We start from the raw sequence: 26,182 nt of genomic DNA, 5'->3' as shown, positions 1-26,182 counted from the left end.
CCTGATCAGGAATTGAACTTGCAACCCTTTGGTGTATGGGATGACACACTCCAACCAACTGAGCCACCTGGCCAGGGACCTTAAGTGTTTTAATTGTGCATACGCTTTCACCTAAGGAAATAATCACAGAAGCATACAAATACTTAGGTACAATAACGTTCTTGTCAACTGACTTAAAATGTTTTAAAAACTGAAAGCAGTCTTTTTATATAGGAGAGTTTCTTAAAATAAGTAATATAACGATTAGGTGGAGTGCTCTGCAGTGTTTTAAAATGATGGTAGAAAGTCTTAAGTCATGTTACCATGTCACATTTTATTAGTTTAGTTTTGAACAGTATTAGGTTATTTTGAATAATATTTTAAAAGTAAAACAAACATTTTTTAAAGTGATACCCAGAGCTGTAGCAACAACTGGACTAACGGGTCTACCCTCAGGAACGCGATTCAGCCACAGATGAAGCGCTGCAGCTTTGTACTCATCGCTGAGCTTCATACGTGTAAGATGACTGCTGCACTTTTTATCTGTTGTATTTCAAGAAAGAGAAAGAAAACCACTCCTCTCCCTCACTCCTTCCAATCTACAAATGATAAAAAGTACCACTGGTGAGAGAGTCAGACTTTATGAATCTGGAAACATGCGTGCAATGTAGTATCAAGTAAAGGAAGCTGCAGTGTGGTTTTTTCCGGGGGGAGCCCAAAGTGGGTGGGGGATCCCTGCAGTGGTTACGTATCCTCCTACGACCAAGGACAACAAATAAGCAGTGGTAGGCAACGAACTGTTTACATCGGTTGGGGGGTGGGTGGGAGAGATTATTAAACTTGTCTGTATAGTAGTAACTTAATTAACCTGTAGCCTAACGTTCCTTAAACTGGGAACTGGCTATCTTTCTTTTAAATGACAAAACCATATGATAGGATACTATTAAATAGCTATAAAAAGGGGTTTTATATGCTGATATGAAAAAACAATCAATGTATATTATTAATTGAAGAGAGAGAGAAAGAGAGACAGAAAGAAAGCGTGGTTTTATTTGTATTTTTTAAAGCCTTTGTCTAAAATAATGGGAAACAATTACATGAGACCTGGGGTCGAAGGAAACTTTATATGTCTTTTATAACTTTCAGTACCAAGTGTATTATTTTTAATTCTTTGAACCTTGTTTAAAATGTTTACTTGCTGACACAAAACAGTGATTTCTCAAACTCCTTTTTTTACTTAAGCCATCTTACATTTGCTTTAAAATGCCCCAGGAAAAAAACAAAGTTGGAGAAGGAGGAAGCTGAACTAAGAACAGCATAATTTTAAACACTGTTCAAGGTTGACTTGAATGTTTCTCTTTAATCTTGTGTGTATACGAACATTTCCATAAGAGCAAGAGTTTTATGTAAAGAATTCTAAGAGCGCTACCACATAAAAGAGATACACGCAGAGCCCCTCCGGGAGGGGCAGCAAGCTCAGCCCCTAGTGACTCTGAAGTCAAACTCGGAGGCTCCGCGGGGCACTTCAGCAACCACTGCTACGGCCAGGACGCCACCGCCACAGCAGGGAGAGCCTGTGCAATCTGAAGGGCCCTGCCCTGCGCAACGGGCAGGAAGCAGATGGACCGCACGGCTCTCCGGGTCGTGATGAGTGGGGAGATTACCAGTGGGTTGGGTTTTGGTTTTTTTGTAACAATATTTTGTAAAATTTCTTACAAAGAGAAAATACGTATTTTTTAAGATTCACAAAATATTCAAGACTCTACCATTAAATGACCCAAAGGGTTTCTCCAAGCCCTCACGTGACTAGACCCAGCGTGCAATAGGATAACCGACAAGAAGTGAAGAAACGCCAGCGGTCACTGGCAAAGGAGACAAGGAGCAGCCCTGTTGGCCTGAAGGAGGAGGCCCTGAACGCGAGAACACGCCCCTGGCAGCAGCGGCCACACCAAAGGCACGGCCTTAATTTTTAAAGTATTAACTTTATTTTACTCATTGATGTACTGATGTGGGGGGGGGGGGTCGATTTGTTGTTTCACTTACTGGTGTATTCCCTGGTTGCTTCTTGTGTGCACCCTGACCGAGGATCAAACCCGCAACCTCGGCATATCAGGATGACGCTCTAAACAACCTAGCTCCCCGGCCTGGGCCACAGTCTCAATTTTCCCATCCCTGCCCTGCCCTGCCCTGCAATCTGAGGATCTAAGGCTGAATCCCCTTTTCTTGAATAGAGTAGGAGCAAGCACTGAAAGAAATAGATTTCTGTTCCCAAGAGTAAGGCAGTCAGTAGTAAGAGGTTGCTGTTACCGTCCCCTACTTCATAAAACCCTTTAGGGCAGATAAAGCCACCTCCATTTTTGAGGAGAGGAAACTGAGGGCCAAGAAGAGTAAAGCAGCTTTCCGAGTGTCGGAGCTGCGAAGCGGCAGGCACAAGGCTCGAGGTGAAACGTGTGCGCTCCCGAGCCAGGATTCTTTCCACCGAGCTATCTCCCTCTTCTAAAAAGTATCCTTCTCCGTTAGTAGCTACAGGAAGTTTTGACTGCAGTGTTCCTGAACTGCTGTGGCTGCTGTACACACTAAAAGTAAGAAAAGAAACAAGAAAAGCAGCTGCCAAGAAGCTGTATTACTGTCCAGCTCGATGTGCCCTGGAGCTAGGAAGGAGGCACTGAAACTTGATTCCCATGACCTGCACTGTCATTCCAAGTGATCAGTCCTACCCTTGAAAACACTATCACCGCCCCCGCAGCGGAGAGCCCGCCCGGGGTGCTCCCTGGCAAAGCTGTCAGCCCACCAGCGCCGGACCTCTGCATTCAGGAACAGTAGCTTTAAGCTTTTAACACTAAAACAGTAGCTTTAAGCTTTTAACACTAAAAATAAAGCGGGATTCGTTTCAACCTAAAAATGGCAGTTGCCGAGCTGATGTCACTACAGCATGGTGACCAAAGCTCTGGCTTTGCAGTCACCCAGACCTCGCTTCATTACTCAGTCCTGCCACTTGACATAAATGTGTAACCTCGGGCAAGTCCACTCAACATCACACATAAAACAGGCATGACAGGCAACTTCTCCATGAAGGAGTAAATGAGAGAACCTTGAGTCTGAAGCCTGGCACACTGGAGGGGGAACAAATGCTCGACCCTGTTGGTAACACTGGTATCACTGGTGCCAGGGAGTCCTGGAGCCTCAGCAAATGCGTGGTCTGAGCTCTTGATTATCTGATGCTGATGATCAACTGGCTGAATCTGGATACCTGAACCAACTGAAATAGTCAGTTCAGCTTAGTTCACATACATCTAGATATTCCAGTTCAACTGTTCTAAAAAATGTTGCGGGTTTGGTTCTAGTTTAAACTGGTTCACATTTTTTTAAAAGCAGATATAGGTTTGGCTACCTTTCGAGTTTTACTACTTACACACACACACACACACACACACACACACACACACACACGGACGGACGGACGTGGTGATTCAGTCTGGACTTTTGTTCACAGGTGTCCTTACTACTACAACAGGCTCCTTGAGAGCGGGTAATGAACTGTATTGATTGTTTTTATATGATCAGCACCAGCACAGGCCCTGGCACATACCAGCTGCTCAGAAAATAACCACGGCATTTAACCTGCAGAAAAGCCACTGCGGAATCTCACTGGCCCGAAGATTCAGAGAGCTCATTTTGGCAAAGGGAATGCAATTCCCTGTCCCCTTCCCCCATAGGTATTTGGTAGGTATTTCTTTTTTAAAAAATTGTGAAATAAATGATGACTAAACAAGCTATATACCAGATTATCAATAGTAAAGTTTTCATGAACAAAACGAAGGTGGCAAACTCCAGAAGTGGCATTCCAGTGAAAATTCTGGAACCGGGCCAACCTGGCATTCAAATGCCAGCCCAGCGCTTCACACCTAAGCCAACATTAACTTGGGCCCAATCATGTATTTCACCTCTGAGACCCACCCTCCACATCTGAAAAATGGGGACAATAATGCCTACCGGACACGGTTATCACAGAACCAATGTATGTGATGCACCAAGTACAGCTGGTGGTGAGCGGTTGTTTTTTTTTTAACATCTTTATTGAGGTCAATGATTTTTATTTTTAAAGCCTCTTCCATTCTCACCAACAGCAGAAACTAGAGGGACCGCATTAGGCCTAAGGGTGTCTCCATCTTGACGCCCGTTTTTCAGGAGGCACCTTAACTCAGCCACAGAAGTAGGCTCATTGGCTAAAGGTGCAACTGCCGTTGGGTCCAGCGTGAGAGTTTTAAGGGGACCCTTTCGTGAAACTCAAAAGCCCAGGCACAGTCAAGCAGGCTCTTCAGGCAGGCCGCTGCCGCTGCCGCTCGCCTGGAGCCTGCGGACAACGGGCCTGCTGGGGGGTGCGTGCAGTGCCCGGCAAGAGGAGCCTCTGCGGTAGCCCAGGTGCGGCACAGACGCCGCGGGCGTTCTGGGAAAGCTCAAACCCAGGCAGTCACTGAACTCTGGCACCGGCTGCAGGCTGGCGATGGAAAGGGGGAACGCTGGTGTTAAAAAACATGGGGAACCAATGGGGAGAGAGAAAGGAAGTCTCCCGGGTTCATTCATACACGTTTACTTTCCATTCACAAGTGGAACAAAATAGACTAATGATTTTCTCTTTTCAATCAGGTGAGTACATATTTCACTTTATACACTAAAGATAAAATAACAACCTAGGTAAACAAAAATCCCTACACACCTCAAAAGACAATATTTGCTCCATTCACATTTTAGCGAGTATCTATCATGCCGTATTTCACCTTATTCCAATCCAATCAAGGAAAAGTTTCCTTTTTTTTTTTCCCTCTTAAATGATTTTTCTCTGGGAGAGATGAGTCAAAGACAAATTTTTAACACATTTGGGTTTCCATTTTCAGCAAGGTAGGAACCCATACTTCCTCCCACTCACCCCACCTCGTGACTTCCCAACACTGTTCAAAATATATCGAGTGATACCTTCCACTGGTCAATTACTTTAACTGCGTGCAATATTAAGACTCTTCATTTCTAGACCTCATTAACTGCTCATGCAATTCTCCCCCTTCTTAAATTTCTGGAGGAAAAAAACAAAACTGAGAGAGCCCACTAAAAAAGCAACTGTAACATTCAAATAATAAGCATTTTTCAGAAAAATCGAGACAAAGATGCACACCATTACTATAATGCAAATATCCATTATTTAGCACCAAGGAGCGCACATGCAATAATGCCAGCCCTTCAAAACCAGTTGTGTTCAAGTTACATCGCATGCAGAGAAGCTGCTCTTCCAAAGATAACACACATCACACAGGAGCGTCACCGGAACACCTAGCCCCTGGGCCCTACACCTTACAACCCACCTTTTTATGGGGATGCTAAGACAGCTGGACCTGATATGGAATTCGCTCTCCAGTTAATCATGTTGGTGAATTACAGTACAATATTCTAAGGAAAGCAATTTGAATCAATAATCACACCAACATTAATCAGAGTGTTTGCCAACAAAGTAAATAAAATGCACAATCCCAATATGAAGGAAGCTTTCCTCCTTCCTGGCTCCCCAGCTCCGTTTAAAGACCGGAACATGAATAGGAAAATAACCTTGAAAACACTAGAGCCGCCCCTGACGTCAATAGTATCCCTCTCCCTCATTTCCTGACTTCTACTGTGTTTCCCTACAGCGGGGCAGCCGCGCCAGGACGCCAGGAATGTAATAATGCTTCTTAAAGATATATCACGCTGGCTGGAATACGCAGTGATGAAAACTGAGCACTGCCACTGAAACCATACTTAATTAAATGCATGCTTCCTCTACACAGAGCTGCCGCAGGACAGCCACCCTGTTGTCTGCCTTGGCGCCCGAGAGCCCGTCCCCGTCGCTGAGCTCCGCCCGGCTGCGCTCCTGCTACCAGTTTTCTGGTTGTGCTCTTTTTTCTGAGCAGCCCCGCCCCACTCCCCGCGAAACGCTTTACTGTTATCTGTGGAATTCTCTGCCGGCCTCGGCCTGGAAAACCGGGTGGACCCAGAGGACAGGTGTCAGGTCTGGCCTTTGGGAAGCGGCACAAACTGACAGCTGTTGGCAGCGTAAAGCTGTGATCTTTATAAACTTCAGTTTGAGGCTTTCTACCATTAGGGTTCTCTCCGCCCGCTCCTTTTTTGAAGGAGGGAGAGGAAGCAAGCCAAAGGGATGAGTTTCAAAATAGAAAAACAACCACTTTAGTTATAAAACCCTCCCGGACTCAACAAAGAACTGTTAGAAGTAGCCAAATGGAAAATGTCAGGGTTTTTTGGGCACATGCACAACTATTAAACATGAGAATCACAGCTTCAAGGTGGGGGTGGGGGTGAGAATTAAAAGCAGGAACAGAAAAAGAGGAGCAGAACGGGGCCCCGCCGGAGACCCATTCTGCTCAGAAGGGCCCGCTTGGCACCAACGCCCCGTGTGGGGCACCCAGGCTGGAGGAGAGCAGAGGGTTACACAGAACATTTAGCAGACTTAACATCGGATTAAACACACTACTGCAAGTTTCAACAAATGTTCATGGCATACGTAAAAACACATTTACAACAAGAAAGAAGAGAGGCACCTGGAGACATCTGACACTGGGCATGCTCTGCAGGCAACTCAGTGCGCACATGCTCTCTACCAGGTTGGCGCAGCCTAGCCACAAAGACCTTGGCACAGAACACTGCAGGATGACAAAAAGGAAGGAAGAGAAGAAGCAGTTAGAGGCCGCAACAAATCACTCCTTCACACAGGCAACTTGAATGTTAGTGGGGCAGGGGGTGCACCCTGGGCGGTCTGGAGGTCAGGGAGGGCGGTCATAGGCAGCAGCGTGCTGAAACCTTGGGAGAGGGCCCGCTTTCTGTCCTAGTCAGAGGTTTCTGCTGCCAACCACTAATCCTCTGGATACAGGAACGGGCTCAAGAGGGAGAGAAAGGATGATTAAATGACAACCCACTAAAGGGAACTGTGAAAGTTTGAGTGCAAAACAAGATTAATGGTGAGACCGTGACCATTATAAAAGTAAGCTTCATAAAAGTAAGTTTCTAGTCCAGGTCATATAATTATAATTGCCATCAGTACATCACCTACTATGTGCCAGGCACTTCAAATGTGTTCTCTCAACCCCACACCACAGTGTCAGGGAAACTGAGGCTCCGAGGTTAAGTCGTTTGCAAGGACACCCCGCAGAGGGACAGCCAGGGTTTCAAACCCTGGTTTGTCTGCTATTAAAACCCACATTCATTCCACAAGACTACTGCCTCTTTTGTGAAAACTTTGATCATCTGAATTTTTGTCCTGTGGTTACAATTTTGCACCTCCCTAAGTAAAATCACAGGAAACCTAGAGACATAAAGCAAAAGGAACAAGAAAGATGAGTGATAGGTTGATTAAAAAAAAACAAGAGCTGATTAAAAAACACATCTTGATTTTCAGGGTCACGCACACCTTGGCCTTCCCAGGGGAAAAACTCAGGAATAACACAATTTTCATTTTGGACTTTGTTGACGAAGTTCATTTGACATGAGCAAGGATTAAAAGCTTGTTTCATTTATCTATTCTCATTCTCTTTAAAAAGCTTGCCAGTTTTCAGGAAATTAAAAAAGAAAAAGGTAAATTATAAAAATAAGCATACACTACAGCTAGTATTTTAAAACCATGAGGTTACCTATGGTATTCATAAGTACTTTTTCCAATCTAAGGTCAATTAACTGACTATGGCAAAATCAATAATCATGCAAATGAATTAAAAGGTGGATGTTTGGGTTTAACCCAAATATTCCAGAAGTCTCAGACCCGACCTCATAAACCTGTCTGTCCTTGCTGTAATTAGGATGGTCGAACATCCTCATTTTCTTGGGACAGTCCAGGCTTACACTTACTGCCCCAGCGTAACTTCCACCCGCCAAGACCTCTGGTTTGGCAGGTAGACTCTGTGGCCCCCCAAGTGCACTGCAAACGAAGGCTGCTCCCCCTGAGGTCAGACAGACCCGGCTTCCCAGCCTGCGTCAGCCACTTCCTACTCAGGTCGCACCTGCAGTGTAACTGGACTCCTGAGATTGTTTTGAAAAGGCAGTTAAACAACATAAAACCAGAGGAGTCAGATGGAATAAAAGAAAAAAATAAATAAAAACTAAGCAGGTTGTTGTGTTTTTTTTTTTGTCACAATGAAAATGCCACGCATTTCCAATGAGTACCTTTATTCCAAAGCTCGCCATAGCCAATGCGCATGTACGCGCCAGGCACGCACCGCTTTGGGAGAGCCACAGAAGACGCCGAGTAAGGGTTTGTGTAACGAGAACAGCCGCCATTTACCAAGTTCTTGTCATAGGCCAGACAGCTGACACAGGACACCCTCACAAAGCCCCGGGGAAGACGGGTATTATTCCGTTTTACAGAGGAGGAAACTGTGGGGACCAGGGGAGGGGAGCGTGATTTGTTAAAAGGGCAACTTGTCCAAGGTGCGCGAGAGCAGGAGCAACCGGGGACTACAAGTTAGTCCTGTGCGCCTCTCAGCAAACTTGTTTTCTTTCCACTACAACAAACTCTATCCGGAGAGATCTAGCCAACGCCTCCTAAAAGAACACTTACATCGGCGTGCATCAGAGGGAGATGGGCAGAGAAAAGGGCCGGCCACATCCCATGTGTCTCCATACATTACACAGATTACTTGAGTTAAATCAACGCCCAACATGCTCACAGTTCAATGTAAGTTTCTTTTTGGAATCTTTGGAGTCCTCCAAATCACAGAATCACTCGGCTCTGAGGACGGAGTTTAAGGGTTACACACGCATTAGTCAACGGATTCCACGTTAACACTGAAGTCGCCTGCAAATGGCCTCACTTGTTCAGCGACAGCAATCAGGTTCATCTGAGAGGTTCTGCCTGCGTTTGCCTCCAAGGGCAAAAACCCGCCAGGGCGTGAGACGCTGCGCCCTGATTAGATTCTGCTACTAACTGGGATCCAAAGCTTAAAAAAATTTTTTCACATTCAATAAATCAAAGCATCATAGACTATAAAAGCTGGAAGACTATTTAGTTCAAACTTCCACCCTGATTTTAGAAGTGAAGACAATGAAGTCCAAAGAAAAATGATGATCTTCCCAAGGTTTCCTCATCATCTAGTGATATAAACAATACTTAAAAAATATGGACAGCAATTAAAGAAACTTTTGAGAACTTAAGGAAGTTCTAAGGACTTAATTTCAAAATATTAACTGTTACGAGCAAAACTGTTGCTAACACTTAGCTGAAGGTAGGCAGCTGGGGTCCGCGGTGCAAGGGGCCCTCACACCTCCCCCCAGCAGGGCGGGGGGTGGTGCTGAACACCAAGCTCTGCCTCCTCGTCTTCATGCCACCCCAAGACACTGGGTCTGGCTCTCTATCCTACCCTACCTATCTTTGCTTGTTTCCTCTCTTCCCTTCAGTGGTAAATAAAAATGTCTTCCAAAAAAAAAAAAATTAACCGTTTTTCAAAGTTTGATATTGAACTTCTATATTCAGGAAGAAAATTTTTAAAGGACCCTGTGAGGGTCCAATTTCCAAGAATTTATTGCTGTGCTGCCTGTAGAAAACACTGTGGGATACGCGGAGAGAGGCCAGCGCTTCTTTGTAAGAGGTGCTGGCGCTGCCCTACTTTCGCACGCCATTACCTGGAGGCTAAGTGACCAGCCACAGCGCCTAAAAATAGTCTTTTCAACAGAAAATGTCACTCTAGGAAACACGCCCATCTTTTAACAAGGAGGGCTATATTGTTGGTCTAAACAAGGCTTTTCTTAGGTCTAAAAGACCAAGAGAAAGTAGATTTCATTTTAAAATAGTAGATAAAAATAAAAGTTCCACATTTATCACCTAAGAGCATTAAAATGCAACTAGGACCACAGCAGTAATTGATTCCTGAAGCTTCTAATTTTAAATTTAGGGAACTAGTTGGGAACCCCTGTTGACCATTGTGGAATAACTGTTATTCATCATTCTTTAACTGAATAATGCAAAGATTCTTCATAGCGGCTACATTCACAATGTAGACTGTTGTCTCTTTTTCTTCCTTTCTTTCACAGCTAACTTTTAAGTAGTCTATATTCAAACTTCTAGAACACTATCTCACTGTTAAATATGTCTGAAGAACTGATACCTTGGGTATTTACCAATTTTAACAAATACTTCTTGACCTACTTATTAAGCCAACAATACAAACTAAGCCTCTTTCCTTTTGAGACTTCAGCCTTGAGCTCAGGAGAAACCCAGGAAGATTACAGTGGAGATACTTAAGGAAGGCCTTTCATGGGCAGAAAACCCCCCAAGAAATGCTTGTTATAATTTCACGTTTAGCTACTTGTAACAATCAGTATTCTGATTTAGGATTGTTCACAGAGAACGGGAAATGGTTCACACAGGGTCCTAATAGCAAACTCCCAATTAGACGTGATTCTATTTGTAGGTTCTATGGCCAAAGAATATAACATTAGCTAAGGAAACCAGGTGCTTATTGATTCTGTCATCCCCACCGCACAACCAAAATTCAAAGTCAGGGCGGCCGCGCTGAGAAACACCCCCAGTCAGCACAGGCAAGGAGAAGAATCGCTTCTGGCATTTTTCAAAAGCAGAAAATTATTAAAAGAGGTAGGAGAGGAATATCCTAGGCTCTCTTCGTATTGCCATAGGAACCAAAAATCAAAAGGAAAAAGCGGTTGCAGGCACCTTGCCTTCTGATTGGCTGGCTTGAAGAAGAACTCACAAAAGCTAACTTTGGTCTGTTTCTAGATGGGACTGTGTTGAATATTCTGCCCTGATTCCTTCTCAAAGAGGCAATTCTTTTAAAAGTTAACCAAAGAGGTATTTTCTGTTAATTGTTTCTCTAATATCATTCTGATTTAGAAATGTGTCTTATTACGGGTTTTCTATAAATCCCATTTTTTTCTTTAAACCATTTCCCACAAAAGCAGACAGTACCAGTCTCTTCTAACTCCTATTATCAATGCCTGAGATAACCAAAGTGAAAGGTTTAAATACTATTCCATTCAACAAAAAAATTTATATGAACTTATATCTATCTGCAGACAGAAGAACAAGACATTCTCTCCATTCTCTCTTGTCTACCTCACAGGAGGGAATCTTGAGAATGTGCAGTGTGTACACACACACACACACACACACACAGGCCACACACAAACAGACTTAACTACCCAAAGGAGGAGGATGCTGACCTAAGCCATGAAGGACGAGCACGAGGCGGCCGGGCGAAAAAGAAAAACATTCCAGGCAGAATATACAGCATAAGCAAAGCTGAGGAGCTAAAAGACGGCATATCCTATTCAAGGATGTGCCAAGAATTTAGCATTATGAAGGTATTTAAGTGGCAGATTTTATCGACGTGTAGCAGGCCTTTCCCCTGCGACTCAGCGAACATGCTGTTTCAACAGTATCTGTCAAAGGAATGGAAGAGGGTCACGCAGCGCACGGGCAAGGGTGGAGGTGAGGTTCTCTGGCTAAGAGGTAGCGACCAAAGCTTACTATCGAGCCAAAGCCTTGCCAGGTCAAGCCAGCACAAAAGAAAGATCCTGAGTTTCCTAGGACGCATGGAGAACGTCTGCCACATGCAAGACAGAAAAGGAGTCTGCTCAACAGTCACCCAAAGATAAAGAGAGGAAGCAAGTAGGACAAAAACCGTGTATTTTTTATAGATAGTATGAAATAAAATGTTTTGAATCTTTTAATTCCTTCCAGTGAGACGTCAAAAACTTTAATATCCCAACCACGGCTGGAGGCAACGATGAGACAACTGCCGAGCCGCTCCAGCAGAGGACGGCCCCTGGCAGCTGGAGCGAGGGGCACCCCCTCGGGGAGGGGGAGGAGACGCACAGTCCCTCCTCCGCGTTTCACAGCCAGTGCGAACGCCCTCCAGCAGGGCCACCCACAGGGGCCCTGAGCGCCAGCACTTACCTTGGGGAGTGCGTGTCTAAAGGCAATTTTTATCCTCGGCCTCAGTTCTGTTCCCAACAACACTTCCCCCATGCCCTCCGGACAGACTACAACACAAAGAGTGCCGTGACAATGACACGGGGGCTGCGCAAAAGCTCCACTTCACGGTAACCCCTGGGCACTAACTCGCTCGGCGCTGGGACTCAGTCTGGGGCAGTGACTCGGGGCTGAAGAGTCGCACAGCGGGCGGGCGGGCCGAGGAGCTCACACAGCCCGCTCTCCCGCTCTCCCTCCCGCTCTCCCGCTCCCTCGCTCTCTCTCGCTCTCTCTCGCTCTCTCACCCTGGGCGTGAAAGCTGCAGAGCATCCCCTCTGTTTTTACTGGAGGCTGTCCTCGCCTCAAAGCAAACGAGGCAGGCAGTGAAGGCGATCCCAATCGGGGGCTATCTATCCTGTGGTGCCTGAGTTCGCACACTTGCTTTCCAAGAAGGAGCAGTAGCCGTACTGAAAACAGGGCCACGGAGCTTTAAAAAGATTCAGAACGGAGGCTTCTGCTGTTTAAGTGTTTGATGGCAACCTGTAAGGAATAGCAAGCTCTCACCAAAGTAACTATTTTGTTTTAAAAACTAATCGAGTTGTAAAATAAAAATTCACAATTTAAAAGTATCTTCCAAGGCCTTTTAAAGAACTGAATAGTGGTTCACTGCCTTCACGTATAAACAGCTACGTATAAACAGCTTTCTTTTTCTTATGATGGTATTTTACTGTAATAGTGTTTGACAGCAACCATGTGACATATAACTAAGAAAGGGAATATTCTTTAATTCTTAGCAACTGTACTGTAGAACTACACAGAGACATTACACCATAGGGTATTTTCTTCAGGCTAGAATTTATGGGAAGGGAAAGAAGGGCCTGAGAAGGAAGCAGTGGAAGGAGGCAGAAAAAAAAGAGTACGAATGAGGAAGACTGAAGTTTGCTATTTGCCAAGTTTTAGGGATTCAAACAGAGCCAAACAGTAGTCAAACCAGAACTCAAAGCCAGAGCCCAAACTTTCCTTAAACTCTACTATTTAAAATAAAACAAAACTTTTAATGTCCAGACAATTATCTCATCTTGAATGATTATATAAGATAAGATACCAGAACCCAAATGTTAACAAAACTAAAATGAATCTTTGCAGTTACTTATCTTTGGTAGAGGATGAAATATAATTTTTCTTTTTAAATTTTTATTCATCCATATTACCTGATTTTTCTCAAATGGACATCTGGTGCTTATAGGGATATTTTAATACTACTTGGCATAATTTTAACTAATGCTTTATTTTAATTATATAACTAATTAAATAAGTTGTTATAAGTCATAAACAGTAGCTTCACAAATTAAATAAAAACAAATTCTTTTCCCAAGAATTGAGTCTATCTTAAACACCTATAGTTTAAATTTGTTAAAATGCTGGATACTAGCAATATATTTTACCTAGGTAACCCTCAGAAACAGCGGTAAAGGTCAAAATAGTAACAACTTGTTCCTGAATAATTCCAAAGGAGAAGAAAAAAAAAATTCTGTCCATTTCATGACTATCACCCATGAATCAAAAATGTCACCAGGTTAGAAGCTGGAGAGGGGAAGGATTTAGATGTATCAGGGGAGAAGCGGAATCTCTATTCTAAGCAACATGGCAGAGAACAGAATGTAACAAAATAATCTATTTCTGGCACAGGCACAAAGATCCTCAGTTGTACTGGGGACCAGCGTGAGGTTCTGTTGCCAAGAAGGGACAGATTCCCCCAGCAAACTCCAGACCAGATCAGTCTGAACCCAGTCCCAGCGGGACTGATCCAGGATCCACAAATCCTGAGACCAGAGAGAATTAAACAAACAGTTCAATTAAGTACATCTGAGCCTCTGTCAGTTCACATCTGCGGCCCCATTTAGAAATGCTGTTCAGGTCTAGGGGAGACCACTTCACTCTAAGTTTAACCTCGTTTTCAATGAAAATGATATACGTAAAGGAAAATTTACAAAAACGGAGGGGCTGCAAATTGATCTTGTCCGAGTGCCTACTAGGTGCCAGACACTGTCCAGCCATGGTGCCTCATCAACCGGCACACCCCTCTCCCCTGGCCAGACAGGCACCTTAGTCCTACAAAGCAAGAAGCCGAGGACGAGGGGTGTCAATTAAGGTGCCAGGGGTCAGAAGTGGCAGATCCACAATTCCATCTGACTCCAAATCCCGACACTCTGCTCCCAACTGCACTGCCTGTTGCTTCCTTTGCTTGACACTAACCTCCCCAAAGCAGCAGCAATTTCCTCCGATTTATTTCCAAAGTCTACCTGCTTGTCACTCATCTGTTCTGCTGGCTGAAGTGTGATTGGTACAACCTCTTGCATGCAACCTCTCAACAGATATTCAAGACTTGAAAAACATGCACCTCGTTTGACTCCGCAATTTCATTTGTAGAAAAGTATACTAAGGAAAAAAACAGATACATCCAAAAACACAGCTAAGAAGATGTTCATCGTACCACTGTCATAACAGCCACAGGGATTGGTTAAATAAATGATCCCAACGACAGGGTATTATGTGTCCACCAAATAAAAACCAAGGTGGAGTATATTTATTGACCCAGAGGGAGTTTATAGTATATAAAAGAAAAGTCCCAATACCCTGGAAAAGTTCAAGAAACATTAAGTGAATCAAGGCTACAAATCAAGACATATCACAATCCAATTTTTATTTATTTATTTTAAAAAATCCACACAAAATATCCCAAACTAAATACAAGCGATTTTTAGTTGATCCATTTGCCTTCCCTATTTTTTCCAGATGCAGCCAGTACACAGCTGCCCACACGGCACTCAAGCCTCCCCCGCCTCCGCGGGCCGCCTCCGCGGGCCGCCTCCACACAGAGAACCGCTATTTCCACACTGTCGCCCGGGGGTCTGGTCACAGCACCTGGGCCCTTGTTTGAGGCTGCCTTCCTTCAATGATGTGTATAGTTCGATGGCACTCTGAAGTGACAAAGGTACTACCCCACATTCACTTCAATGCCTGTGGCTCCTGGACAGTTACCTGAGGGTACTTAGAAAGCTCTTAGGGGATGGTGGTGTGTCTTAGGAGGCTACAACTTCTAAATACCTGTCAATCCACACTCCACACTGCAATACACCCGAGGGGACGTCCCGGAGGCAACCAAAAGCGCACTTGTTTTCAGACATCACCTGAGACCTAGGAGCTGCCTGCTCTCGTTCCCACAGCAGGGCACCCAGCCCCGCGCCAGCCCGGCCTCCCCTTCCCGCCGTCCCGCACCGGTGCCGGCTGCGCCCCGCCCAGCCCTCTGACCCATTCTCACAAGCCAAAAACGGAAACCAGAGAAGTTCTGCACATGCTGACTGCCCTGCGATGCACTGAGCAAAATACCCTACTTTCCTGTAAGAGAGTACAAAGGTCACCATGGTTTAAAAAGAGCGTTAGAACATAGTGAAAACTTTTATTCTGCCACATAGTGAAAACATCCTCACTTTTTCTAGGAAGAGATATCATTTTCAGGAAAATGACTTGAGGAATATTTTTACACCTACTCTCTATGGGTTTGACTCAGTTAGAGTCAGACCACATCTTCCTATTTTAACTTTATCATTTTAAACTGCTTATTCATTCAGAAGCTTCCTGAGCACGTCAGGACACTAAATGCTTCAACAGATAACCCAAGAATTCTCAAAGCCAAATAATCTGGTATGAAAAATTGTTTCAGGAAATAAAGCCGTATTCCTTCCTGGTTCACTAAAGGGAATGAGATGACGACATTCCTCAAAAAGTACAGAATATTTTCAAGAATGCAGTCTCACCATTTTCAGAAGAGTTAAAGTTAAACTCGGCAGATGGCATTTTAAAGATGGAACCAGGCCCTCAGAGCTTCCCCTCATTACGCACCTGCCGAGGGAGAGCGGGCGCCGACCTCGCCGCGTCCGCGGGCCCGGCTCCTCCGTAAACCCCACACCCTACACCCTCCTCACAGGCGAGCTCGCCCGCAGAGCCTGAGCCACACCTGTCCCGGAAAACGCCTGTGCTAAGTCCGTGACGCCCCAGTGTGTAAAGTTTTACACACACGCACACAGGGGTGAGGGGGGAAAACAGTGGTAATCAAAATTTTGCTTCATGAACTAGGAAGAGGCATGAAAAAAATGAGTTGTCAAAGCTCACTTCCATCAAGGGGCGCGTTTTACCAGCCCTTAATTAAATCTGCAGTAACTTGAACGCCTGCTCTGCTTTCTCCGCTGTCCACGGCGCTCCTACACTAAGCTGCCCTTGTTTCCACAAGAGACTGAAGTCATGCGCCTCACAGTCCGCGGGGCCCTGAGAACAAATGAGAGAGAGAGAGAGACAGAGAGAGACACACACAGAGAGAGACAGAGAGAGAGACTGTCTGTCTGTCTGCTGGGGGCCCGCGGCCCAAGGAAGGGGCCGCTGCCCAGCAAGGATGGCTCTGATCCCCTTCCCACTGTCTGTCTCCTGCAGGCAGCGAGGGAGTGGAGTTTTCTCACCGCTTAAAGCCGGAGATTTCATTACATTCTGGAGCTGAAAGGGACCTTTCAGAGCATTCGGCCGGTCTCCTTCCAACGCTTCCCTAGCCAGGGTCCTCCATGTCTCTCGCGTGGTGTGTGCAGTGTGGCCCCCTTGAAAGCACCTCATCTCAGCCATAAACGGCTACTGCTAAACCCAGGCAACAGAGGCAGCCACCGTGGGACTCCCACGCCAAGGAAGCAATGCGGTCAGGACGTGGAGGCCCAACACACGTTTAAGAGACGCCAGACTTCTTCCATCAAAAGCCCTAGTCAACTCCATTATTTTAATAACTTCATCAATAACTCAGCTATAAGCAATCAGTTAAGATGTACAACGCAGCACGGAACACAGGTGGCACCCTGCGAACACAGTTTTCATTACTGCTGGCGAACACGGAACTGAGGGGAGGATCTGAAGGCAAACCCCACGGGGACATTTCCTGCCACGTTTAAGAGAAAAATGAATGTGAAGCGCACATTTCTTTCCATCAATGAGTTTAAAGTATATAGGGAAACAACAGAAACAGCTATCAAAACTGAGATACGAGTGAGGAAGTTCGAAAGGGTGACCCTACTCTTTCTTTGAAAATAATCAATGCAAAACCGAACACTGGTCTGCAAGTCGCAGGAAAATGCCTAAAGTAATACACTTTCTTGTAAAAATTGTACTGTATCTCCAAATCCCTTCTATGTTTTATTTCCCAAGTAATTTATTAAAAAATATCACAAGCAATCAGTAAGGCAATTCACCAGTTTACACTGTCTTGCGTTCAGGCCCTTGGGGTGCCTGTACACAGCGGAGACTGATGAAATGTTAGATTATGAAATAATTAACATGGAAAATCCAGAAAGTCTACACACAGAGCAAAAACTAGATTCAAAGGCTAAAGAAGAGTGTATGTTACATTTTCAGGGGAGGGTGGGCACCGGTTTGGCCACACGGCCTCATCCCAGTGACTGATTCAGGGATGGGCACATCCTCCAACCTGAATGCCAGGACGTCGACATGAAGCCTCAAGAGAAGAAATCGCCGGGCCTGACACGAGCGGGTGACAGCTGGAGCTGCTGACGCCGACGTGCTCCCACGGGGACAGTCGGGAGTGGCCCTAGGAGGTCCAGGAGGAACCCTGAACCCACAGCGAGCTCTGCATCTTTGAAATTCTAAATTTCCTTTTTTGACGCAAGCCAGTTCTGAATTGGGTTTTCTGCCACTTTCAACTGGGAAAATCATAACAAACCTTAAATATTTAGTTTGAATAAAATACATGAAACTCAAAAAAGGTATCTGGCATGGCCATGGTCACAAAAATACAGTATTCGGATGAAATACAAATGATTACATTTATATTTACTTTCCTATAAGCCTTTTTAACGTCACTGACAAATAAAGGTATTTAAAGCTAATGTTTCCAAGGACGTCCCATTCGTGCTATTCCAGGTGCTGGAGAAAGAAGAAACAGGCGACAGGATAAACGACTCAAATCTGCGACTGCAGAAAGCGAGCGCCGTCGAGGCACGGGAGCTCTGACTCTCCCACTGGGAAGCGGGGGCTGAGAGCCCAGCCCACAGCTTCACGGCGCCTCTGCGCACAGCGCGGGGGCAGGGGCACCCGGCGGAACGCCGAGTGAGCACACCACACCTCCGCAGAGAAAGGAATATACTCATCACCCAAAGCACAGAAGCCCCGCACACGGCTGCAGAGACAACGCTGCTGGGGGCAGAGCCTCATTTGTGTCCCCTCCCAACCCCCCCTGCCCCGGTGACCGCTAACCTCATTCTGGGCGTGTCTGCAAACTTTGTCCCTGCCCTCACCTTATTTTTCCTTTCATCTTCATTTTCCCACTTATTTTCTTTTTATTTCCTTACATTGTACATGTCATTATAATCACTTAAATCCTTTTTGAGAGGAATAAAGTAGCAAAAGTCATTACAGAAAAAGAAAACTAAGAAAAAGAAAAAAGTTAAAAATACAAAATAATGCACATGCCTAGGAATCCTGTAATTCTTCAAGGATCATTTACTTGGAAGGGATAGAGAATGTCACCAAAATACGAGAGCGCACCAGAGAGAACATGGGCTGTGTTTCTGTTTCGTTTCCTTTTCTGAGACAGAAACATACTAAATCTGAATTCAACAAACTTCTGGATGTAGTTACCAATCAGCAAGAAATACAAAGGGAAACAACATGTAGACCCATTGAGAATATAATCAGAAAAATCCAGAATGCGAGAAGTTATACTGAACAAATGACCAACCCCATTTCTTCAATAAACACATGGCAAAAAAATAAACTACTACTACCAATAAAAAAATTGGAGAGGCCATTGTTACAGAGTAAAAGAGATTTAAAAGACTGTTAACTATATGCAATGTGTTGAACAAGTCTGGCTGCTGAACTGAAAAAACTAGAAAAAAAATTGAGAAAAACAGCAAATTCCCAGAGGACAATACAATATACCAAACGAGGCAGTACTCCTCAGAACCAACACAGGAAAGGGAAAGGGGAAGGGAAAGGGGAAGGGAAAGGGAAAGGGAAAAGGAAAAGGAAAGGGAAAGGGAAAGGGAAAGGGAAAGGGAAAAGGGGAAAGGGGAAAGGGGAAAGGGGAAAGGGGAAGGGGAAAGGGGAAGGGGAGGGAGGGAAGGAGGGAGGCAGGCAGGCAGGCAGGCAGGCAGCCTGAGACACCAGACCACTCGGGAAGAACCTGACTAGGGTAGCATCCTGGGATGGGATCCTGGAACCAAAAAAAAAGGACATTAGGTAAACACTAACCCACAGTTTCATAAATTTTAGCTGCTTAGTGTAGGTTTCCTTTACTAAAACCACTGAGGCAAAACTACAACAAAAACCCAAATAAATACTACGTGACCTAAGCAGGTCAGACCCTTGCTGGGCTAGAGAGGAGCGGCACCTGCTCCACCTAAAGCAGGCGCCCCATAAACATTAGGTGCCACATCACTGCTAAGAGCCGAGCTGCAGCTCCAACGAAGACGCCCTGTGCTGACAGAACAGGCTGGAATTATGGGAGCCGAGTGCAGCCTGGACCGAGGGAGGGCAGGGCCCACGAGGGCCGACAGAAGCCCTGCTCACGATGGGCGTCAAGGCCTCATTCGCCCGTCTCTTCCCGATCGCCCCAAGTACTGAGGATCTGCCCCTGCCTCCTCGACCCTGGGGTCCCTGCTGCTCCTGAGCCCACACTGCCACCTACACTCCTCCAACTGAGGTGATCGCGATACGTGTGGCCTCTAAAATAATCAGAAGAAATCATCCCCGCAGGCAGGGATGAGAGAGCCCAGGAGACTTCGCAGAGACAGACAGGGACAGAGTGAAAGATCCAGACAGACAAAATCACTATGTGACTGGGAGCAAAAAAATAATTCCCTCTCAGGTCTCCATCTCCCCACACATTAAAACGTGGAAAATACGCCTACCTTTCAAGGTCAGAGAGAAGGCTAAAGGAGTAGGTGTAAATCGGGGTCACTGAGCGCCAGGTCCCTCCCTCCTTATTTTGCAGGGTGACTGAGGACTCTTCAAAGGAATTGGGGTGCAATGCACAGAAGCAGTAAGAGAATGACCCTCGGGTTGCATTGGTTTTGAACCAAAATAAAGGAGGAGAGTAATTCTGGGGTCAGAAAGTTTTGAGAAATGCTGGGAAACACATCATTAAATTGACAATTACCAAGTCACTTTCCAGGAGAAGATTACAAGCAGCATTTCCTAAATTCACTTGACCTGAGGAAGCACTATTCACAGGCACCACGATCCTCTCAATCACTGACACAAACACACAGACAAGAAGGAGAGGGGGAGGAAGGGAGGGAAAGGGAGAGAGACCGAGAAAACACAAACAAAGAGTAGCGGCTGACAACTCCTTCCAAAGGGCAGTGAAAGTATTAGCGAGATAAGACTATCTGGACAGATTACAAGTCAATGACAGGGTTTAAAACCTGGTTTAAAGGGAGAGACAAGAGATGCTTTTTGATCTTCTGAAAGGAGTTTCTGACGTCAAAGCTTAATTTTCAGGATCAAGTCATTTTAAAATTAAGAGATAATACTGAGAAACAGGAGCAAGAGTTTAAGAAGTGAATGTATTCCTCTTACAAGCACAGACAGACTTCTGATATGAGATGGTAATTCTCATTTGCCCTCCCAAATCTATTCGCTCAGTCAACTGGGCAACCGTAAGGCATGGACTTACTGTGCTAGATGCGGAGAACATGCTACAGGCTGAACATGACATGACAGACACCGTCTCCGTCGCCACAGAGATTACCTTCTACCGAGGAATTATGCAATACATGTATAAATTATAATTATGTTAAAGCTGCAGAAACAGACTGAGCGCTCTAAGGATACGACAAAGGAATCTGACCCGTCGGGAACTCGGGGGACCCAGAGACAACCCCTGAGGAACCCACACTTGAGCACGGCTCAAGCGTGCACTCTAAGTGTGCATCGCAAGGACGCGATCCAAGATTTAATTGAAGGAAAGAGCAACCCAACTTTAAGTTGCTATGAATCAGACTAAATTAAATGTCAAATAAAGGAGTAGTTTTAACTGGTTAGCCTTTTACATGTTTATTATATATCAGACGCCCCTTCAAATTATAAAGAAATATATAATGGTTCAGAAAGATGTCACAAATATTGGTTTTAAAAGCAGTCTGCAAAACAACTGTAGGTACAAAAAACATATATGAAATGTACATGAAAACATGTATATGAAGAAAAAGAAGTATATCAAATATTAAGTCATCAAGGAAAACTTTTATTCTTTTGGTTTCTTATTTACGTTATTTTTATTTTCAATAACAAACAATTACCTCTGTAAAAAAATACAAATTTCTTATTCAGCAATTTCTCGATAATTTTTTTAATGTATGTGTAAATGGCGCTAGGCTAACTGGATAACCATATGGGGGAAAATAACCTTGATCCTCATCTCAACCATTAAAAAAACAATTATCTTGAAATGGTAAAAGAAAGCTTCTAGAAGAAAACAGTATCCTCAAGACCTTAAGGTAAGCAAAAGTTTCTGTAACAGGACACAAAACAACAGTAACTATCAAAGTGTTGAGTAATTGGACTTCATTAGTAATAAGACATTCTGTCTACCGAAATGATGAGAGAGAGAGATCTGATGAGACCACCGTAGGAGGGGCCGCCCTCCTACCTTACGAGGCAACGGTCCACAGTCCAGGACGGGCCTGGCACGCGGCCTGACGGGCCGGAAGATTTAACACGAGCGCGCAGAGGCTGGCTCGGGTTCCCCTCTCCCTGGAGGGCGCCTGCAGGGCCCGGCAACAGCGGCCGCCTTTCCCAACAGACAGGGACTGGGGTGGGCTTAGGCAGGGAGAGGACGCTGGGCACGGCCTGGGCCAGGCTGGCCTGGCAGAAGGCGGCAGGGCTGTTTCTCCCTGGGTGCTCTCGAGCCCTGAGGCAGAAGCCTGCCATTCCTCCAAAACTGTGCAGCTTCTGTATCTTGTCGTGTTTCAGTCTGTAAACTAGCCCTATAGAAACAAGATAATTAAAAACTAACAGAGAATGATAGGAGAACTAGCCTTAACTGACAGGCTTAAGCGACTGACGCATGTGCAAAGCTGTTATTCCAAAATTGTGTCATTTCTGAAGACAGACTCCTTTCCTTTATCAGCAAACCTTTGCCTCTGGAGTTCTGCCTGGAGGCGGTGGCGGGCAGCAGGCCCCAGCCGCTGTGTGGTAACACACACACAGTACGGAGACGCTGGAAAGCAAGCGCCTGGAGAACAAGTGTGCGATACGTGCATGTGCCAAGGGACTTATTTCCACACTCTTACAAAGAACTCCCACAAATCAATCAAATAAGACAACTTAATTTTTTAAAAGATTTCATTTATTTATTTTCAGAGAGAGAGGAAAGGAGGGAGAGACACATCCATGTGTGGTTGCCTCTCACACACCCCTTACTGGGGACCCGGCGGGCAACGCAGGCCTGCGCGCTGACTGGGAATCGCACCGGCGACTCTTTGGTTCACAGGCCGGCGCTCAATCCACTAAGCCACACCAGCCAGGGCGACGACTTAATATTTTTAAGGGTCAAAAGATGTGTCCCTAAAGAGGACAGCTAAATGGCCAATAGGCACATGAAAAAAATGCTCAACAGTCACGGGGGAATCAGCGAGGAGATACTCCTTCACACCCGTCTGAACGCTGAAATCGGATGACAACGCCACGCGCCGGTGCGGACGCAGGGCAACGGGGGCGCTGAGAGCGGCAGGGGGACCTGCGGGGCGTGCAGCCACTTTGGGGGAAGATCTAGCAGTTCTCTGAAAAAGCACACGTGCCTCCACACTCTACCCCAGCGATTCCCCTCCTGGGCATACCCAAGAGTCCAGACAGAAATCTGAATACAAAAGGTTCGTGCGAGCTTTATTCCTGACGGCCGAGCGCCTCCAACCCAAATGCTCGTGCACAGGAGAATGGATACACAAAACGGCTGTGTACTTGTCCAATGTGATCCTGCTAAGCAATGAGAAGGAACAAACAACTGACAGGACAAGAGGGAACCTCAAAGAGTATGCCGGGCAAAACAAGCCACGCAGAACGAGTACACGCAGCATAGGCATACCGTACAATTCCATCCACACGAAGTTCTAGACCACGCACGACAAATCCGCAGTTACAGAAAGCAGGGTCCTCGAGGCCAGGGTGGGGCGGGGGACCACCAAGGGGGATGGGGGAAGTTTGGGGGAGGTAGAAATGTTCTATCCCTTGATTGTGGTGATGGTTATATGAGCGACGTGTATGGTTCTCAAAACTCAAACGGTACGCTTAAATGAGTGTGGTTTATTACATGCTGATTAAATAAAAAACAAACAAAACCACAATACAGATACTACTACACACCCACCAGAATGGCTAAAATTAAAAGGACTAGAAAAACAAGTGATGATAGAACTCTCCACATTAGAGGCACAAGCACTTGGAAAGCAGCTTAGCAATATCTGCTGAAGCTAAACATGCCTATCCCGTGACCCAGTAATTCCACTCCGGGGTTTTTATAACCAATGAAACGAAGTGCTTATGTCCACCTTACAGTGTTACTCATAACAGCAGCCCAAACTGGAAACCACCCAAATTCATCAAAAGTAACATAAACAAACCATGGACTCTACATGCAACGAGATAACAGGAAAAAAAACTAGCTAACAAAATAGGTGAATTTCACAGATACATTAATGAGCAGGGGAGGGGTGTACACAAGAGTATGTGCTATGTGATTCCATTTATATAAAACCCCAAAAGAGCCACAACTAACCTCCAGTGAAAGAGGCCAGAACAGACCTTTGGGAGGGTCCCTGAGTGGGGAACAGACATGCGCACACCCTCAAGGGCTCTGCAAACGTCCTGTATCTTGATCTGGGTGGCAGTCACACAGTGTGCTGTACACATGCACAAAGTCACTGAGCTGTACATTTAAGATTCGTGTTCTATACCATATGCAAGTTTACAATCACACACACACACACACACACACACACATATGCCCTTTCCCCAAACTTGGTTCGCCCCTCGACACTGGGAGCTTATTACACAGTGTCCAGGTGTGGCCTCTGTCAGTGAGTCACTCTCGCCTCTGCTCCGGTCCCGCACATGTTCCTCATGACTCTCAGGCTGTCTGAGCTGGTGGCGCTACCGACTGTCTGTAGTAATGGCGCTGCCGGTGGGACTGGATGAAGTCGCGCCCCAACCAGACAGGGAAGGTTTGCAAAATACTTATTAACGGCACAGACAGTCTTAACGCCGGCGTAATTTTAAGTGTACGGGGCAGTCCCTTGTCAATTCACTATCCTTTGATTAACTTCATGAAGAGACTGTGGGGAAAATTAAATACAAGTAGCCAGCTCTTTGAGAATAGGTATGTAGTACTGCTAATATTTTTGCTTGAAAACTTAACTCGATAATTAGAGTCAGGTGCCACTTAGTGATGGGGACACATTCTGAGAAATGCGTCATTAGGCGATTTCATCACTGTGCAAACATCATGGGGTGCACTTACACAAACCTAGACTGTGTGGTCCACACACACTTAAGCTAGATGGTATCACCTACTGGTCTGCAGGAGGAAAAACATTCTCCCTCTACCTTTGGGTTCTTGGCCTGCGGTGTCCCTGAAATGAAAGGCAGACTAACAGGAGAAAAACAAACAAGAGTTTCATCACTTGTACGCCTCCTACGTAATGGGAGAAACCCAGGAAAATGGATAATTTTCCTTATATACCTTACATACAGCACCATCTTCATCTGAAGACGAAAGATGCTGGGGGTGCGGCAAGTTTACCAGGAAGAGCACAGTAAACAGAGGCCAGGCTGTGGAGCAGATTTAAGTCCTAGCCTTCCGCATTGAGCACTCTGTAGAGAGGAAGTCATCCTCATCTTCCAGGTAAGGCCTGGGGCACCCTCACAAACGTAAATGTCTTTTACAAAAGGTAACTTCTATTTGGTTTTCAGAGCTTCTCCCATGTCCGCAGTTTCTTAAAGTTAACCAGCCTAAAATAACCTTCTGACAGACATGTTTGGGTGACAAATTCTGTTCCCCTACCGTTTCTAAGCTACAAACCTGTACAGCATGTTACTGTACTGAATACTTGTAACAGTAACACAGTGATACTTGTAGGTAACTGTAACACAGTATTATTATTTGTGTAATGTGTTGCATTATAACATTACACTGGCTACAATGTGACTAGCTGACAGGAATTTTCCGGCTCCATTATAATCTAATAGGACCACCTTCATATATGTGGTCATCATTAACTGAAACATTGTCATACGGCGCATGACTGTATAAGGAAAGTGATTTTTAAAACACCACTATGAATTTTCACTTTATGCACAACTTTCAGAAATGGAACCAGGTCAGAATTAGAGCCTTTTTGTCAAAGCATGTCATTTGCATACTGCAAAACTAAACTTTGCACAATGACAACCATGAAACTATTACTACTGTTTTCCAAAATTAACCAGTAGATTACAAAAACGTGCAGTTAACGTCTAGAAACTGATTATGAATACAAAGCTTTTCAGAAATAGAACTTAATGCTTCAATATAGTCTGACTTCCATTCCTGCCAATACACACGCGCACACTCCTATCTACTAATACAGTCTATGCATTCTATATTTAAAATGCTGCATTTCCTCCTCTTCACGTCATCGGTTACTACCTTGTCACTTCTCCCCGGAACAGGCTAACAGCCTGCTGCCTGGGGTTGGTCTCCCCGCATCAATCAATGCGCCCTCCAAACTGACGACAGGACAGGTCTTGCTCAAACGTTCACAGTCACCTCCCTTCTCGAGCCGTGCCCTCCACCTTCCCTCCTCCAGTCCCTGCGCAGCGACCACGAGCGCCGGCGACCAGGAAGCGCAAGCCTGACTCTCAGACAGCAGCCACCACTCAGCCCCAACCTTCAGGTGAAACCAGAAATTTGTGTTTTGAAATAAAATGTCTCTATTTTTAAAATCTATGCAGACCAAATAAAATGTACTTGTGGAGCTCCATCTAGCCACAGGCTGCTACTTTGTAACTTAGAACCTAAAGGATAAAGCCCACGATTTGGCTATAATCTACTTTTTTAAATTTACCTCAATCCCCTCACACAAGCTACCCTCCAACAACCTAAGAACTACTTAGCCTGTCCCTCCAAATAGACAGTTCTCACCGCTGCCTGCC

General features: G+C 45.3%; 1 protein-coding gene across 5 annotated transcripts in view; it reads right to left on the bottom strand.

Moving 5' to 3' along the window:
* The window catches only part of FBXW11 (F-box and WD repeat domain containing 11), a 100,629-nt gene that overhangs the window by 58,813 nt on the left and 15,634 nt on the right, over nucleotides 1-26,182 (bottom strand). For 2 of the 5 annotated variants that reach the window (XM_054568049.1, XM_054568050.1), the window contains exon 2: nucleotides 6,564-6,665. The exons of the other annotated variants lie outside the window; for them this stretch is intronic. In XM_054568049.1, the coding sequence (XP_054424024.1) occupies nucleotides 6,564-6,665 (102 nt within the window). The remainder of the gene's footprint in view (nucleotides 1-6,563; nucleotides 6,666-26,182) is intronic. 5 annotated transcript variants of the gene reach the window in all.

Source organism: Pteronotus mesoamericanus, unplaced genomic scaffold, assembly GCF_021234165.1.
Source record: "Pteronotus mesoamericanus isolate MK-2021 breed Mesoamerican mustached bat unplaced genomic scaffold, CSHL_Meso_final contig_2, whole genome shotgun sequence".
Taxonomy (NCBI): Eukaryota; Metazoa; Chordata; class Mammalia; order Chiroptera; family Mormoopidae; genus Pteronotus; species Pteronotus mesoamericanus.
Note: the sequence above shows the minus strand (reverse complement) of the source record. Positions and strands in the feature narration are given on the sequence as shown.